This window comes from Colius striatus, chromosome 2 (genome assembly GCF_028858725.1).
Source record: "Colius striatus isolate bColStr4 chromosome 2, bColStr4.1.hap1, whole genome shotgun sequence".
Classification (NCBI taxonomy): domain Eukaryota; kingdom Metazoa; phylum Chordata; class Aves; order Coliiformes; family Coliidae; genus Colius; species Colius striatus.
This window is the reverse complement of record NC_084760.1, coordinates 92,928,728-92,948,342: the sequence shown is the minus strand read 5'-3', so window position 1 is coordinate 92,948,342 and position 19,615 is coordinate 92,928,728. Positions and strand designations below refer to the sequence as shown.

General features: G+C 38.1%; 1 protein-coding gene across 2 annotated transcripts in view; it reads left to right on the top strand.

The window, feature by feature from the left end:
* Window positions 1–19,615, top strand: part of ENAH (ENAH actin regulator) — a 104,260-nt gene that overhangs the window by 56,769 nt on the left and 27,876 nt on the right. Inside the window, exons 4-5 of one of the 2 annotated variants that reach the window (XM_061991507.1) lie at window positions 10,300–10,311; window positions 10,667–10,751. In XM_061991507.1, the coding sequence (XP_061847491.1) occupies window positions 10,300–10,311; window positions 10,667–10,751 (97 nt within the window). The remainder of the gene's footprint in view (window positions 1–10,299; window positions 10,312–10,666; window positions 10,752–19,615) is intronic. The other variant, XM_061991508.1, reaches the window with a different exon arrangement.

Below are 19,615 nucleotides of genomic sequence, written 5' to 3'. Positions count from 1 at the left end.
ATGACTTCTGAGGAATATTAAAGATTATTTTATGGACATGCTTTTGGCTTGCAAGTCAGCTGTTCCATATGGCGCTCTTGCTCTTTAAAAAAAAAAAAAAAATCATCTAGTCTCCTTCTCTTGCATGTCTTTGAAAAATGTAATTGATCTTTGCTTGCAGTTGGCATCCTCAGCTGTTGTACTGCTAGCACAAATCAGGGTTGTTTTATTTAGGGTCTCCCTCTAGTGGATCTCCAGAAGTGGAGGGAAAGGAACTGGGTGCTGGTTTCACTGAGCTTTCTGTCATGCTAATGAGTTAAGAATGTGGAGTGAAAGTATCTGAAGTTGGAGTAAAGGCTTTATGGAAACTGTCAATTTTCCTCTAAAAAAACGAAGGGCATAGATTTGTCTTAAAGGACTCTGAAGTGATGGCTGCCTCATCAGTGTAACTGTTTGAAATAGCCTGCATGTCTAGGTGTTCCCTGGTCCTGCTGGTCACACTATTTCTGACACAAGCCAGGATGCTGTTGGGCTTCTTGGCCACCTGGGCATGCCTTTGGCAGACTGTAGGCCAGCTGCAAATCCAGAAGAGGACATCAACACAGGACTGCACTTTCTTCTGTTAGACTACTAATGCTACAAGTTCCTTCCCTGCATTATTAAATGTTAACAGGAGATGTGCTAAAATTGAACAAAGATCTTTTTCTGGCACCTATCCATAAGTATTTTGGAAGCTGTACTCATTTCATTAAATAATTGTCTGAAATGGTCAAAAGTTACACCTTCATCAAATGACAAGTATGTTTTCAGTTTAAGACATCATTTGAAGAGGGTTTGTGGCTTTAAGGTTGTGTACAGTGTGTTCAGATATGCAGTATTTGGTCTTACTGTCTTTATTGGTCTGTTGTCATCTGAAGATGACTGCTTTCTGTGAAGGTTTTGCACTGCATTACAAAGAAAATTTTAATATTTGCATAAAGTACAGCTCAGTGTTGCAATTAAAGTAACTCTGGAATGAGAGAAAAGCCTCAATGAAGGGAAATTATATGGCTGCGAAAATTCTCTGTGTGAGAAAGGAATAAGGGTAAGTAGGGCAAGTGTGTGTTAGGACATGAGGGAATCATACTTAGCTTTGCTGCACAAAGTACCTTCTAGTTCAGCTGGAATTAGTGTTGCTTTGTGTGGCATCTGTCTTCAGTCCTGGGAAGTCATTGCAAACAGAATAGGAAACCAAGTGTGAGAGTTAAAGATGTGTAATTTGTATTTAAGGAGGTATTTTGAATTCTTCATTGCAGAAGGTGAGGCAGCAAAAGAAGGATGAAGGATGGCATGCAGCCCTAAATAAGCCTATTCTATTTTTTTCTAATAGAATTATATATACATGAGATTCAAAATGGGTTTTGTACTCATCTTAGACATATAAGGAAAAACTTTCTCACTGTGAGGGTGACAGAGCACTGGAACAGGCTGCCCAAATGAGTTGTTGTGTCTTCTATGGAGACATTCAAAACCCAGCAGGATGAGTGCCTGTGTGACCTACTCTAGGAGATCCTGCTCTGGTAGGGGGGTTGGACTAGATGATCTTTCAAGGTTCCTTCCAATCCTTAAGATTCTGCGATTCTGTGTTATGTTGATTCTTGAAAAGAGTTTGGGATATTCTGCATATAAAGGCCAGAATAGGAATTACTTCAGTGAAGCTGTTCAAATATTGCTTTAGAGGACGCTTTAATTCATAGCAAAATGGGAACAAGAAAAAAGAAAGTCTTCCTTGTTTCCGGGGTCTCTTTATTCTTTTTTAGTCTAATCTTGGAAAAAAACCCAATGAGGTTAAAATTGTTTGAAATTATTAGTAACCCTAGAAGTTAGGTTGTCCAGTTATTAAATAATCAAACCTTTATGGGAAAAAGATGCATGTTTTTTCCACATCTCTCTTACTCATATCATAGACTGAATAATTCAGCATCTTTAAGAAATGCAAACTGAAACAGAAACTATTTGTATACATATAGATTGCCTATATGTATACAGACTATAGGAGCCAGAAATGAGGCAGGGCTGGAAAGGGGATTTGAGATGCTTCTCCTTATACTGTTTTGGTTCATGTCATGCTAAAACTTGTTTTGAGAGAAAAAAATATTCTACTGCAATTAAATAATTATGCTATACCCGTACTCTTGGCAAACTTTTGGAGCAGGCTATCAGCTCTCTCTGTCAGAATGGGAGTAAAATGATGTGGTATTATACCTGTGTTGTTAGAAATTAGATAATATCTCTATTTCATATTTTTGCTAGTAAGTTTTTTCCTTTCCTTTTAATGTAGGATTGATTAAAGAATTTTTTTGTAGATAATAGATTTTAATCCTGATTAATAAACCAGAATATTGACCTGAAGGAAGTTCTTTTTGACTGCACATAAGAGTTCTGTTAACTGTGGAAATTTGGAAGGGAAAGGAATGTTGCTAAGTTTTCAGAGTGATAATCACTTTTAAGAGTTGCCTGTGTGGTATTTCTGATTTGTGTGGTTCTTCCGAATTAGTGTTGTATCAAGTGAAAGCATTAAAGTTTGGGTGAACAGCCCAAAGAATTTCATGAAAATCTGGTAGCTAATCTTAACTGCATGGTAAACGTACATAGAGGTACATTTCTTTGAGTAAAATTTTGTTTAATAAACATTGGGAAATGTTAATATATTTCTTGAGGATTCATATTGTTGTCTTAATATGACCAGTAGAAGTTGCAGCTATATTAAATCTACTGCCTTTTGGGAACAGAGCGTTGTCATGAAATCATTAACACAATTATGGAAATGTAGCTTTGCTGGGTTCATTTCTGTAGTATCACACACAATGTCAGTCATCTTCTATAACAGCATTATTTAAACAAACTTTGATGGAACTGGGAAAAAAAGTAATAGATATCCTACAATAGATGATCTTGGTATATTTAACTCTCCATACTTGCTCTTTTTTTTTTTAAGATTGTGATATCATAGTTTCTTTAAGCAACCTTAGTACTCCACTGCTGAAGCTTTGTCTCTCTCTTCTTGTGTAAAAGGATGACAGAGGTAAACCACAAGCCTTCTTGAGGTCACTCAGCAAGCTAGACTTTGAACCAAGCCTGGCAGTCAGGTTGTTTCCAAGGCTCTGCTTCTATTTACAGGAGGCTTATTTCTACTTCAATTTAAATGTATCTTAATTCATATTTTGGTTATTCTTGTCCCCTTTTATTACCATGATCAAGTAAAAGTGTTCATGAAGTGAAATGAAAAGCATTTACTTTCTGTATAGAAAATGGAACATAATTACCACTCTGCTAAAATAAATCAAAGCGATAAGTAAATTAACTCAGATGAAGATACTTATAATATTTTAACTGTGTATGAGAAAGTAGATTTTTGAAGGAAAGTGAATTCTTAGCTGGAAGATGATTCACTCAAATAGAAGTACTAGAGAGTAGTTTTGTCACTTGTTAATGCCCTACTTATTTACCATCACAGTCTTACATATAAATCTATAGTACAAATTCAAGTCTTGGAGTAATGTTGTTTTGCTTCTGCTGAGGGCTAGTTAGACTTTGTTCTGTAATGTCCTAGACCAGGACAAACTCTGATGGGAAAAGAAGATTCTAGAGACAAGTGAAAGGGGTTCAGAGAATCATAGAATAGTAGGGGTTGGAAAGGACCTCTAGAGATCATCTAGTCCAACCCGTCTGTTGAACCTCATGAGGTTTCTCTCTGCCCAACTTGCAAGCTGATCAAAATCTGACTGAATGGCAGCACAGGCTTCAGGTGAATCAACCAGTCCTCCCAGTTTGGAGTCATCAGGGAACTTGCTCAGGGTATACTGTCCCCTCATCCAGGTCGTTGATGAAGATGTTAAATAAGACTGTCCCCAGAACCAACCTCTTTGGAACTTTATTGGCCGCAGGCCACCAACTTAACTCAGCACCGTTGATCAGCACGCTCTGGGTTCTGTCATTCAGCCAGTTCTCAATCCACCTCAATGTCCACTCGTCCAACTGACGCTGCCTGAACTTTCCTATGAGGATGTTATGGGAGACACTGTCAAAGGCCTTGCTGAAGTCAAGATAGTTGACATCCACTGCTCTCTCCTCATCTAGCCAGCCAGTTATACTCTCATAGAAGGCTTACAGGTTGGTGAAGCAGGATTTCCCCTTGATGGATCCATGTTGACTCTCCCTGATAACCATCTTTTCCTTCATGTGTTTTGAGACGGCATCCAGGATGATTTGTTCCACCACCTTTTCAGGGATGGAGTTGAAGCTGACTGGCCTGTAGTTTCCTGGGTACTTCTTACCTTTTTTGAAGGCTGGAGTGACATTGGTCTTTCTCCAGTCCTCAGGCACCTTGCCAGTCCCCGGATCGATTGAAAATGGTGAAGAGCAATAACATCAGCCAGCTCCCTCAGGACTTGTGGGTGCATCCCCTCAGGTCCCATAGATTTATGGGTGTTAAGCTTGCTGAATGGGTCTCTAATCTTATCTGCATGCACCAAGGGAAAGTCTGCCTTTCTCCAGTCTATTCTACTGTCCTCCAGGGACTGGGCTTCCCAAGGTCTGGCCTTAGCAGTGAAGACTGAGGCTAAGAAGGTGCCCCTTTTCCACCTTACATAATTTTTTTTCTTCTCCTTGAGTAGTTCCAATAGTTCCTTTTTCATCCGTGTAGGCCCCTTGCCTCCTTTTCTGATTTTCTACTGATCTTGAGCTTGAAGGAAATGGTGCTTAAAGATTGACCAGCTTTCTTGGACACTTCTACTGTCTAGACTCCTATCCCATGAGATTCTTCCAAGCAGGTCTTTGAAGAGGCCAAAGTCAGTTCACCTGAAATCCAGGACTGCAATCAGGCTTCGTGTCCTACTTCTTCCATGGAGCATCTTGAACTCTACCATCTCATGGTCACTGCAGCCAAAGTTGCCTCCAACCTTCACATCCCCAACCAGACCTTTATTTGTCAGCACAAGGTCCAGCAGCATGCATCTCCTTGTCAGCTCCTCAACCACTTCTGACAGGAAGTTGTCATCAATATTCTGTAGGAACCTCTGGGTCTGTGTGTGCTTGGCTGAATGGCTTTGCCAGCAAAGATCAGGGTGGTTGAAGTGCCCCATAAGGACCAGGGATTGTGATCCTGAGGCAGTTCTCAGCTGTTTGTAGAAGGCCTCATCCACTTCCTCTTCCTGATCAGGTAACCTATAGTAAACTCACACAATAGTATCATGCACACTACCCTGCCCCTTAATTCTGACTCATAAACCCTCAACCCACCCCTCATCCCCACCCAGGAAGAGGTCAAAGCACTCTAATTGCTCTCTCACATAGAGAGCAACTCACACCCTCACTTTGTTTTTTTTTGTCTTTCCTAAATAGGACGTGCCAATTCACAGCTGTGCTCGAGTCACTGGAGCTGTCCCACCATGTCTCTGTAATTGCAGTGAGATCATGGTCCTGCATCTGCACCCATATCTCCAGTTCTTCCTGCTCATTCCCCAGGCTGTGTGTTGGTGAGCAGGCAATGCAGGGGCTTACTCAAGCAGACAGGTTTCCCAGGACGGGTGCAAGAAGATCCTCCCTTATTTGACACTCCCTTGGGGTGATCAGCCTTCTGCTTCTCATCTTGGTGTGGAGCTGAGGGGCATCATCACTGCAATTCCTGCTCTGACCTGTTTCCCTGTTGGATGGGATGGCACTTGCTTTGCCATTTCACTCACAGCCTCCCTGAGTCCTTCAGTTTAAAGCTCTCTTAACCAAGTTGGCCAACCTATTCCCAAAGACTGCAGTGCCCTTGAGAGACAGACGTATTCCACTCTGCCTTATCAAATTACAGTCATTGAAGAAGGTCCTGTTGTCATAAAAACTCAAACCTTCTTATCAGCACCAACCTCTAAGCCAGGAGTTAAATTGCATGATTTTTCTATTGTTGACTGTCCCTTTTCCTCTGGTAGGCAGGATGGATGAAAAGATAACTTGGGCCTCCCTATCCCTCACTTGCTTCCCCAAGGTTTTATAATCCTTGATTTTGGTAAAGTCATGGCTAATTACATCATTCATACTCGTATGGAGGAGGAGTAGGAGATAGTAGCCCATGTCTCTGACAAGGTGTGGCACTCTCTCAGCCACGTCTTGGATCTTGAGTCCCAGCAGGCAGCACCTCTCGCGACTCCTTGTCTGATCGACAGATGGGTCTCTCAATGTCTTTTAGCAGTGAGTCACCTGGAACAAGCACCTGTTGCTTCTGTTTATGGTGCCTGCTGCCTGTTGCTGGTGGAGCAGTTGGTGGTGGATTGGTTGTTGAGATTTCCCCACCTGAACCTTGCTCATCCACGTACTCCGTTGTTAACGCCTTGACTCTTTTTTGACTGGGACACTGAAGGGAGCGTTGCAAAGCAGAGCCCTGCTTTTTTGTGGCACCAGAGTCCAAGGCATTTCGATTTCAGTGGAGGCTCTGTCTCTGTTCCTCTTAATACTTCAGACTACCGATAGTTTCTTGCAGCTCTTTTACTTGTTACTTTAGTTACTTTATGGTTGCTTTACTATAATAATTGTACAGATTACTTACTAACATAGATCTCTGAAAAACACTACTTTCCATTCATTCATAAAACCATTAAGCATTTAGTAATTTTCTTTAGAGTTCTTATATCAATTATAGAAATACCTATTTTTGTTGTCATTTTGAACACTTGCCTGAGTGTGTTCTTTGCTTCTCTAAAGACTATTATTAGTCAGTACCCTTCAAAGCATATGCCTGTATAAATTAACTGGCTATCTGCTTTCAGTTCATTTTTCCTTTGACAAGTCAATCATACTTGGATTTTAATATCAGACTGTATAATTGGAATGTTACTTAGTTTTGATGCGAACATACTAAGAAATGAAAGATTGGGAATTCCTAATTACTGAATTGTTTAGATAAACCGTTTCTCTGGGGGAAAAATTGAGATCTCTGCCTCAGACTAAAATTCTCATGTGTGATAGATGAACAATTTAGATTTTTTTTAAAATCTGATTTTTTTTTTTCTTTTAATGTTGTACTTTGAATAGTACAGTAATTGCAGAAGTGTTGGGTTTGTGTGTTTTGCCTTTCTTGAACCCCAGGACATGTTCTGAGGAACATTTCACATTATCTGACTGCTAGTGGTCCCCCTAAAAATGCTTCACCTGTCCTCAGGTTACCAGCTCACAAGCAAGGCTGTCCAGCCAAATGAAAATACACATTCTAACTCACTGTATAATGTGTAGTATGTGTATTGTTTCATTTTAAACAGTAGATACTTCAATTGGGTCACACAGGAACACATCCAGAAGGGTTTGGAAACCTACAGAGGAGACTCCACAGCCTCTCTGGGCAGCCTGTGCCAGTGCCATCTCACCTTCATAGAAACCATATGTTTCCATCTCCAGCTTCCTAGTTGTATGCTCATAGGATTGCGCAACTAAAATTGATTCATATCCTCACTGGAGATACAGAAGTAAGAAGTCAATTGGAGGTGAAAATAATGTTAAGGAGTTTAATCAAACTACCACTCTAGTTGTGGTTTAAAATGGTGTTGTTGGGGAAGCTTAATTTGATTCATGCACCCCTCAACAGTCCAATGATGTTTTCTGAGCTATGCCATCGTAGCTGTCTGTGTGACAACTTTTGCATGAAAAAACAGAACTGATCCTGATCTAGCTGGTGAAAACACTTCTTGCAGGCTTTTTTCTCTGGGTTTTTTAATGTCTTGGCTTTCTAGTTCATCTCTCACTACACAGTTGCCTGAGTTGTCATAGAGGAAGGGTGATGCAAAGGTGAGAATGAACTGAAAAATAGGAAGCATTGAAACTGGAAAGGCTGCTGAACCAATTAGTGTGAAATTATATCCTCTGTCTGAGTGTACTGCAGAGTGCACCATCTGTGCTTTCTGTAGAAAAATAAAGATGTTAGGTTTTATTTAAAACTCAGAGCGAATAGACCATTCAGCCATGTCTCTTACTTAGTTTGTACCACTCTCTGAAGATGATGTAATCCTATAGAAGAACCAGATTTTTTGTCCAGGCACTATCTTTGAATATTTCTTTGGAGAATTAGTGTTTCTGAAGTATCTTGAAGTGCTCGAAAACCTCCAAGGGTGCTTTTTATTAGCTAATTCCTGATTATTTATTTATTAAACCATCTGTCCCACTATCTAGACAGTTGTATTTTAGCAACGATGTGGTGGTCTTGGCTTACTGTAATAAATTTTATGGGATAAAACATACTTTTCCACCTAGTATATACCTTTAACTTACCAGTGTCTGTTAGCACAGTGGTTGTTTAGAATCTGTGCTTGCAGAGTGGAATTTGTCAGAGAACAGGTCAAACGACTTGGTAACTTGAATGTTTGTTTCTTGAAAGCCCTTAGTAGGTGATTGTATTTATGTCTCTTCCATGTATAGCTATGAAAGAAGCACGTAACTTACTGGAGTAGGTTGGCCCGGTTACACTAGTGTGACTTACTGATGGTTGCATTCTGCAGAATTGACAGAGAATATGATTTGTTGACAGATAATGCTCTAGAATGAAGTTTGAAGCTATGAAGTTTTCTGATAGGCTAGTAGGAATAGCCAGTGCAAGTGAAACTAGATGGCTGGTTTCCAGTGGTGCTAGCAAAAGAAAGTTGGAGAGACACTGGGAGAAAGGTCGTAGGGTAGTGGTCCACACTCAGCTACTGCAGCATGATAATACCTTCTCAAAAAAAAAATCCTCCTGTTAAATTCTGTGAAAGATTAATTGGCTGAAAGTTTTCATTTCTACTTTTTAGTACAAAATACAGTTGGTAAATGACCATAATATGACCGTTTCTTTTATTTTGTTCTTTGTTATTAGTTTTTAGGTCAGTACATTTCATACTGAGAAACAACAGGTCTGAGGGAAGGGAGTATATTAGATATGGCAAGAGGTAGTGGTGTATTAGCACCTTTAAGCAGCAACACAGCTGCTACTGGATTGTGTCTCCTTCTAAAAGTCCATGAAAGGCTGCAGCATGGTGTACACAACAAATAGCCCAGCTGCTTGGGAGCTGTGGTCACAGCTTAATGGGCATCAAAGCCTTCCACCTGTCACACAGGGGAGATGGCAGAGGAGGAGGTGCAACTTTGGAAGTTTCAAAGCAGAAAATTTTTTCAGATGAGCAGTATATCAGATGCTTCTTAATTATTAGTTGTATCAAATCTGTTGCATTAAGAAAAATACAGATTTGTATCTGTGAGTGTCTCTTGGAGATACTCCAAGGAAAAAAGTACATCCAGGGCAACATCATGTACTCAGGTACGAGGACCTAATGCTTGCTGAGAAGAATAAGTAAGGTACAACCTCTCGTAGTATACTTCCTGCTTTTATCTTTTACAATTAAGTTCTTAGGTTATATTTTAACGGTAGGATGTGGCAGATAAAAATATATACTTCTATACTTTTCAGGATTCAATCTCTTTGTGACCACAACAGCCATGCCGTTTGAGTAAATGAACTTTTTTGTGTAGCATTTAAATAGGGCACTTGTTTGCTGAGTCTGGGGCAGATTGCCTGTCCTTGATGTCTCAGTATATCACATGTGGTCTCTTCATGTTTTTGGATGACTTTCACAAGTTCAGATGGCAAACAAATTTTACCTTTTGATATTTGAGATAGAGGAGATCTCATTACAGCTCCATCACTCTAGTTTGATGGAATCTCAGCAAGAAATTACTAGTTATCTTTGGGACTTTTTCAGAACTTGATACATTTTTCTTGGTTTTTATTCTGCATGCAACAAAATTACATAATCGTAAGTGTAGTTACAGTCTAAATAGTTTTCTGGTTTACAGCCCATTTTTCACAGAATCCATGTGCACATGATCCATTCCATTCCATACTTCATCCTTCACTCCAGTTAGTTCTTTAAAAATATGTTTGTATTTTCAATACATTTGTGAGAAAAATGGAAAAGCCTCTTTGTTTTTAGAAGAAATACCTAATGTATACAGTTATTCAAAAGGTGTATGATTCAGAATTACCCATCAATAAAAGTTTATGATGAATTTGCATGTCTTTCTCTTTTGCATTTTTTGTGCTTAGCAGAATGCACAATTTGTACATTTGTTATATACCTCTGTTCCTTTGGACACGATATTTAACTATCCAAAAAGGAAAGTCTTTGGTCCAAGTTGATGACCCAAAATCTGAATGAATTTTGATGTGACCTGTAGAAACACATTTTATCTTCCTTCTTTTGATATGATGATAAGCTGCTGATGTTCTTTTCTCCTATTCTATTTCTTCTCACCACCCCCCCCCCCCTCCATTTCCAGTGTTCTATTTAGGTGAGTGTTTAATTTTTTGAGCCATTTCTATTCCTCCAAGAGTACTTATTTGTTGTTTAAAGAATCTCTGACTTAGAGTGCTTTTTAAAGCTTTTGTCAGCTTCCATCATATAGAAAATTTCTTTTACATTCTGTGAAACCTTTCCATCTATGTGAAATAAAACCATTCTGTAAATACATAAGGTAACATTTGTTGCAGCTTTTATTTGCTGTATTATGTTGTTGAGCTTGTTTGGCTTAAAAAGCAGAAGCAAACAGTTATGTCATGCGATGGCTGGCCTTCTTCCTTGATTTTTGTGCTTTTCTGCATAGTAAAAGTTCAAAACGTTAATTTATGATCTGTGTTTGCTTTTAGGTCCTACATTGCCTCGACAGAATTCACAGCTTCCCTCTCAAGTACAAAATGGTCCATCACAAGAAGAACTGGAAATCCAGAGAAGGTACAGTGTTATAAATGAACAGCTGTTCAATTAAAGAATGTAGTAACTCCTCACTAATGATGAGAAATTAAATATCAAAGACTTAACTTCTTTGCATTAAGTCAGCATATTTATGTGTGCGGTTTCTAGTAGTGCATCTTTCCTGTGTAAAAACTTCAGTTGTAGCTAGATCCCTTGTTTGTGATCTCCACCCATTCAAACAATGCAGTTGCTGCTGGCTTGTCATGACAGAGTTGAAGATCAGATGAGAAACCTTGGAACATTCCGTTGCTGTAATTTTCAAGCAAACTAATTTTCCAGTGGCTGTTGTCTTCAGTTTTTGACACACGTTTAGAAGGAAGAAAGCCAGGAAGTAAGGAAGGAAGTTTTAACTTTTAGAGGCAGAGAATCAAATTGTCGCAGAGAATGACAGTTTTTCTTCCTGAATGTGGATGCACTAGATCCAAAATATTGTATTGGAAAGCTTGTTCACCCTTATACTAGATTAGATCTTTAGTAAAGAAACCTTAATTTTCTACTTTTAATTTATAAATTTATGCAACCTTTAGTAGCTCAATTTTCAGCTGTAGCAATATTGGTATTATCTGTGCTGCCCTCAGGGCATTTCTCTGACCAGTTGACATTCCTCCAAGCCAAGCTGTTTCTTCAGTGTGAAGCCACCGTACCCTGTCCTATGCCCTGTGAGAGGTTTTTCAGATCTGTAGCATTTTTAATATGTGGGGTTTTTTACAGTTCCTTTTAATAATTGCTATGTATTGATCATGTGCCCAAGTTCGAAGAACAAACTTTCTAGTGTCCATGTTTCTGCGTTTGTTGTGTGGCAATACATGTTAGTGCTCTAGATTGTGTCTCGGATATGGGTATAAGAAGTGGCAAAGTCTTCTGACATGATGCTGTCAGTCTGAGTTAAGTGAAAACAGCGAGACCTTGAACTGTCTCAAGCATACTGCCTGTGGTGCAATCCTGGATTGTTTTACCATCAAAATACTTGCAGGAGATTAGCTGTTCCCTTCCAGAAGGGATGCTGGGAGCGATTTAGGTCACATGCAGTACAGATACAGGGAACAGGATCTTTGAATAAATAGGAAGTGGTCCAGATTTATGGTGTAAATTCACTTAATATCATCCAGTGGTAACTGGCAAAATATTTTAACGTGTTGTGTCTAATTGGCACTGAAATTGTTTCTGTTTTGTTATTTTGCATTTAGTTTGGTTTATATAAAGGTAAGCAGAACCAGATCGCTAATTCAGGAATAATTTCTGTTATAAATTTGATAAACTAGCTATAGATGTTTCATGAAGTTTTGACATCAATGTTGGTCGTGCTTGTCCATCTCGTTTCTGCAGTATGCTCTTAAACCTGAGCAGAAATGGCTTTATTTGAAAATTCCCATGTTTAAAAACAAATAGCAAGGAACTCATTACCATTATATATTTGATATGCTTATGTGAAAGTCTACTGTCATTATAAAGGTCTTTTATGTCACTTTTTTTGACAGACTTTTAAAAAGCTTTTTTTTTCTTTTGATATTTTTTTCTGTTCTACAGTGGTGGCTTTTGACGTTTTTGTTTCCAGTCTGTTCCTTTAGAAGGCTGTGTTAATGGAAATTTGTAACACTGAAATAGTTTTCAGAGAAGTATTGTAGATAGATGTCCCTTCAGAAAAAAGTGCTGCCCCATATTAAGAGCTCTGTAAGTCTTGAAATTTGTAGTGTGTAAAGGACATATCAGATGGCATTCTTATGACTTCACTTTCTCATTTGACTGGTGTACTCTACTTTTTTCATCTAATACAATGACCTCTTTGATGTCTGGTCCTGGTTTTAATTTCTTCTTGGTTTTTTTTTTCCCTTAGAAAAAGATTGAGAACTGGAGTGAGTGTTAACTCATGTTGTTAGCCAGATTGTCTGTGGAAACTATCACTGTTGTGTCAGCCTAAGGATATATAATGTTGTTAAAACATTTCACAAATGCTTCTCCAGTCTCTTTACTACTGTAACTATATAATACAATTCAATTCACTCTAAGCTAGAACTTCTGTAGTAACTGTCTTTCAACTTTTACTACCAAAATGCAGAAAGTGGTAAGTAGTTGGAAAGAAATGATTTAGGTATATATTACTTTTAACATATCTAGAAGTGACATTTCCAGTCTCAGTAAAGGGTAAAGACAGCGTGGGCAGAATTGAATTCTGTGGGGAGCAGTAAGACTACAGGGAATGCAAGAGAAGGGAAGGGAATAAATGTTACTGTGTAGGCAGGAACATTGGGTTTGTGATGGATCAGTAGAAAGGCAGGCTAAGTCCATTGCTTGTGAAACATGTGTCTGTGGGGTGGGGGTTTTGTTTTGTGGCTTCATAATAGTTGTCTGTAAGTGCTGGTCTCATATGTCCTTAAGTGTATCTGGGTTCTCAATAATGTTTGACGAACTCCCACAATAACTTCAGGAAAAGACATTTTGAAAAAATCCACTTACATAGAAATTAAAGTTGAAAAGGGGACTGTGTGGAGGTCATCTATTTCAACCCTCTGCTCAGAGCATAACTAATTTCAAAGTTAAATTAGGTAGCTTGTAGCTTCAGGGTTTTCCTAGGCACAAATAGAAACATTTCTGAGATTTTTTTTTTTCCCAAAGGAGTGTCCGATTGACGAGTGGCGTACTAGAGAGAGCTCTTCAACTGATCTGACGTTTTCCTTCACTTTCATAACTGGTGTTCAAGAATCTTGCAGAAGTTACAAATAATTAAAATTAGATCATTGCCAGCAAAAGTGTATTATTTTGGTTCAAAGATTTTTTTTTTTCCCTATTTAAAAAATTTAGATGCCTTAAATTTTTGTGTGAAAGGGCTGAAAGAGTAACATTTCTTTATTTTGTTGCAGAGCTTGTTACTTGAATATTTGCATTGTTTACTGTGCAGTGATGGCAATCTATAAAGCCACTAGGACCAGATGTGCGATCTAAAGCGCTGAGTTTTTTGAGGCCACGATTACACATAAGATGGTTGATTAAATAATTTTATCTGGTGAGCTGGTAATTTCGTTACTCTCTTAAGACACCATAACACATGGTGTATTCTTCTCCTTGTCAGGGAGTACTTGAAGTTAACTGTAATTTTCCTTGACTTGCCCTCATTTAAGTACAGTAATAACAAGACTTAAAACACTCCAAATTCCACTGTTGATCTTCAAAAATGAAGAGTTTTTTTGTTATACAAGGTTTTTTTCATCTTGTCAGTGGTAGTCAGGCAGTGTTTATAAATTCCACTGGTTTGATAATGAGCCAACTTCAGTTGACATATATAATTGTTAATAACTTAAGAGTTACTTAATGTCAAATACCATTTTAAAATGTAAGATTAGTTCATAGCATGCCTGTGTGTGCTACTCTTGTGTATAAATTTACCTTCCCTCCCAGCCATGATAAATATATTGTCAGGAGTATGAGTCACTGAGTTGGTATCTAATATGACACTTGGGAATTTAATGAGTTAATGTTTATAAATAAATTTAAAATCATCACTGCTTCATAAATAAAGAGACCGAGAACACCAGAAACAGAGAAAGTGTATAGATCGTAAAGAACAATGAGGGTGTACAAGCCACCAGTTCAGGGACATAATGGACCAAAACTTGACCGACTTCTATCGTAAGTACTCAGAAATGTTGGAAGGTCCCAAAATGCACTAGTGGATTATTAGGGGGAGTTGTAATTGTTAAATACTTAATTTGCTTAAGCTTTTAGTTTATTACATGGATTGTGATTATACTGTTAAAGAAAACTTCAGTGTGTGGCTACGCTAGAAAGTAGCATTGATATGGTATGGTCATAACATCCTTTGAAAGGCTTCTTAGTGTGCAAGTTCAGAGGCTGGCCAGGGTAGCAGTTTCTTATTACCTATAGACTTAAATGCTAAGAATGCTGTTTACTTCAGAGAGTAAAAGTATTCTTTCTTAGAATTTACTAATGTTAATTTTTTACTGTGGTAAAAGAATTTTTTTCCCCCTATTACTTAATAATTGTTATATGTGTAATTCCTGAGCTCTTTTGAAAACATGTGGAAATACTGAGAGAAAAAAACTGCTTCCCACAATTCACTAGCAATGCAGTAGCAACAATTTAAAGGAAGAAAAATTTGCCCATCACTTTCTGACCCTGGTAGCCTGGTTTCTACTGGTTTCCCACAGCTCATGACCTTTCGCTTGTCAGTGGCCAGATATACTGTTTACAGTTTGTGCCATTTATCCTACAACCTGTTTTGAGGAAGTATTTCTTGAAAGGCATATGGATTGATTAGATTCTAATTAAGCAAACAAGCCTGTCTCATCTGAGATAGGCATATGAACATGATATAGCAGTTGACTTTTCTGTTTAAGGTATAAGAGTAGAGGTCAGTAGAATACTGTCATATAATTGTATTGTGTGCTGCGCATGTTAGAAAATCTGCTTGAAGTTTACATCCCAGAGACACAGTTTAGGTGGAGTTGGAAGTCTTTTTAATGCCTAAGCTAAGGGTTTCCAGCAGATCAAAGTTACATCAGTGTAAACTTTTCAGGTTGAGCTTGCTGAGGTAGTTTCATGGGACAGCCTGCAGCCATTTGGATCTCTCTCCAGCCTATGCATTGCATACTAGGTCGTGAGACAAAAAGAGAGAGAAATGAAACAGAGTTCTGGTATAATAATGACTTTTTTAAGTATGTGTCTTTTTTTTTTTTTCCCCCCCCGCCATCCAGTTTCTTCTCATTTACAGTAAAGTTTTCCTTAGTTCTGTCAAGTCTAGCTTTCTGAGACCTAATAACTGGCTTTATGTAGAGGTAATAGATGAGTCTGGTTACAGTACTGAATAGCTATAGATGTTGGGTAACATTGACATGTTTTGCAGACTGAGAAGAGCACTCCTCCATTAAGCAGTCTCTTGACTACATTGGCAAAATTGCTGCCTTAATTGCTGCGATTGAATATGGATGTTGCTTGAAGGATGGTTCTGACAAGGATCTTAGTTAACACTTTTTAAAATGTCTCTTTGAAATCTTACCCCTCCTGTAAAATTTTCAGTTTTGTAGGGGTTTTCTTCTGTTCAATGCAAACCATGAAATAGGGGTTAGAAACTATTCTACATTTTTACAGGTTCTTGATTATTGTGGTTCCCTTCTATGGAATGAGTTCTGTCCCAGTCGTGCTCACTAGAATATACCACTGAGAGGCAGTTGCCAATGAAAGTAGGTTTTTCTACTACTGAGATTAACATTTTAGAAAAAAAAAATAATATATGCACAGATGGCTTATTGTGATTTGTCTTCTGCCAGAAAAGTTCAAGTATTCTGTTAGATTAAGTAATATATTGAGAAGATTAAGGTGAGGAAAACTAGATTTGATATTTAATTCAATATCACTAATAGATCCTTTTGTCTATTAGAATTCATGTATCTAGTAACTTTTAGATTTGTAGTTACCTCTTAATGTCTTTATTGTGGTGGCTGGTTACTAGTTTTTGCTTGATTGATAAAACCTATTTCTTTCTCTTATTTTCTTAATTCCAGCTAATGCAGTTTGAGCTTATAACATAAAAGCTTGTTGTTAAAACTTAAGTCCCTTTTGATCAAGGAAATGAAAGCCTGTTACTTTGACTTCAGTAATGTGAATAGCTTTGGAACTACTTTTGAACAAAAGAATAATTAACCAGCTAAAATACAGCACAGTAAGCTGTACCCAAATAATATTTTCTTTTGCAAATGCAGAAGGGCTGTTCATGTGTTATTCCTGGGCTTCAGTAAAATGTTTCACAGATAATAAGAGGGAATTTCCTAGTTAAGGTGGAAGAGAGGGGGGGGTTGGTGTAGAAGTGTAGAGAGTAGAAGAGCAAGTGGTTCCTCCTGCATCAATGGGATTGGAAACAATTAAATTTCATTGCTTGATGTTTTGCTGGAGAAAGCAAGTTGTTGCTGCTGATGCAAGTTGAGACACATGAGTACAAAGGAGTAAAGGAGGAGTTGGGTGATGTTGCAGATTCTGGTGATCAAAATAGAATGAGAAATAACATGTAAAGATGTCCTGTTTTTAGACCTTTTTAGGGGGGGAAACTTGCCAACCTGTAGATCAAATGCTAGTGTTCAGTATATCTTAATAGTGTACAGGAAAAATGAAATTGTTGGTGGAAGTGTTACATGCAATTACAATTTCTTTTGAAAATACACTATTTGAAACAGTCTCGCCTTTCACTATTGTGAAAGAACCAGAGACCCACCACTGTTGAAACTGGAAGGAACTTTGAGTTCCAGAGCATATTCATAATCTCACTTGACAAACTTCTTGCCTTTGAATAGCCATACTTTGCAGGTTGTCTGAAGTGTCTTGCTCATTTTATCAAGTAGACTATATCATGTCTGAGTTTCTCTGAAATTACATGTAGTATGTCCAGACTGTCCAGCACTTGGAAGGAAAAAAAAAATAAAGCTAACTTACTAAGAGAATATAGCAAGAGCATAAATTCCCTTACGAAGGGCGTACAGCAAGAGTTCAGTTAAGCTGGTGCAAAGTGAAGTTTGTGCAACAGAGATTAGAAAGATGTAAGCAGGCTAAGTATTGATCCCTTCTGCTGAGATTGTTATTGCTGCATCCAGTGTACTTTCTATTCATGAATATTCTTGGTCTTGTGTTTGATGGAAATTTGCAATCTGTACCGACATGATTTTAAACTATATTTTCTTGTTGTAAATGAATTATGAAATTTGAGGAATGATATCTGTTCATTCCATGGTACATTAATGTGTAGGCCCTGAGATACATGCTCAGTAGGTTTATATGACCGTACAGGAGAGTGAGATCAGTGGTAGATTCTGAATTTTGGAATGTTGAATAAATACTTAAAGATGGAAGAGCAGCATAACACTGATATTTAGTTTTTATTATTCAGATAAGTTCCTGCAAATTTTAAAAGCTGTAGCAGACTCACCTTTTCTCTTAACTTGTACAGAAGATGATCAGAGGATTAAGCTATTAAGTCAGACTAGGAGCTAAGTTCAAAATAATGTTAAAACACTATTTTTTCCTCCTATATACAGTTCTAACAGTGGTAAAGTAGGTTGACTGTATCTAGTCCATAGGGTACATGCAGTTGTTTGCAGTCACAAGGTAGCAGCCCTTCTGTAGATTACAGAATTCTTCAGATGGAGCTGAGATCACCCTACATCTGGTACTGGTGCCTGTAGCTCAGCTACACATTGTGTAGCCTGTTTGCAGCCAGCTGCTCTGTTTGTTGCGGTGACTCAGTGGTGGGAGGAGGAGAGCCATCATGTGAGATGTATTCTACCAAGTAGTGACTGTTGGATTAGATAATGCTATCTATGCCCACATGTTGGGACTTTCAACATTTCAGAATAAAATGCCAGACGTTACTGTCTTGTTTATTGCTCCATAGATTGAGGCAGGCTTAGAGGATCTGGTGCAAGAGCTCAGAGCTGCCCTGAAAGCTTAGGCTCTGGGACTGGAATACTGTGATGTCTTGATGCAGTGAAGCAAAAAACTATATGTCAAAAAAAGAAACAATACTGTGTAGAGGACACATCTGAAAAATCTCTCCTCAGGAGTATCTGTTTTATGATTTTTAATTCAATATTATTTTTTTTAGTGGCTCAAGGGATTTTTTTTTTGTCTTCTTTCAATACCCTCATCTTAGTGTTTTTTTGTTCCCCATTCTCCTCCTCCTTGTATCTTTAAGCAGACAAAACAAGAATAGTATTCCTATTGATCTGACACTATTTTTTTCAACCAGGAATGGAGGTAATATGAAATTGGCATGTTCATAAATGATGACTAACAACTGTCAAATACTATGTATTATCTGCCTGCAGCTGACCTCTTCACTCAATGCAGTAATTACTTCAGTCAGGTCTATTCCTTAAGATACTGTGTTTACTGCAGGTTTTATTCTGAATCTTTATTGTCTACCATGAGTTTTTAAATAAAAGACTTCAAACCAGTTTCTGTTCATCTTGGAATGTCTACCAGCTCAGTGCCTGTTGAATTTGGATGTGATACAAAGATGCTTTTGTCCATACTGTGCGTGGAAATACCCATTTTTAATGTAACCTGGCTTTGTGACACAGAAGCCTTTTGGGTTTGTGGCTGAATTATGTTATTCAGGTTGATATACATTTTTCTTGATGCAGTTCCCTATAATCCTTTTAGGAAAAAATATAGAGCAAAGCAAGCTGCTGTTAGAATCCTGAAGATTTATGTAAATGTGTAGAAAAACTTCCACTTGAGGAAACAAGGTGATCTGCCAGAGCTATTTGCTTTCACAGATTGTTTCAGCAGTGGATTTGCTGCTTGTAAAGTGTTTTCTCTAGGCACCCTTGTGACATCAGCTCTGTTTTTTGATGCACTGAGAGCTGCTTCATGTCAAGGCATACTTACCTGGTGAAAGGACAGTCTTTCCACAAACTGAGACACTTGGGGTAACTCTTCTGCAGATGACTAAGATACAGGCTTAAATATACAAAACATTCCAGAAAAGGTTAATTTCTCTCGGCTATGAAGTTTGCTCTGAATACAGAGTATTGTTTTACCACTGAACATGGAAGTTTCTTAATTTTAGGTGAGATCTTTGTTTTCCCTTCAACCCATGTGGTAATGGCCATATTCTGAGAGAATTGGCTGGGGCTTCGATTATTTTGACTATGTTGAAGCCTTTAGCAAAAGGACCAGAGGATCTCTGTCAGTCATTCATCTCCAGGAGTAAAAGCTAAAACAACCACCTGTTTATTTGGGATAGCTTCCTAGTTGATCAACATATGCACTAGTTGTTGAATGTAGTGATGTTACTAAGGCATAATAGAAAATGACCTTGGTGTATGCGTGATATTGAC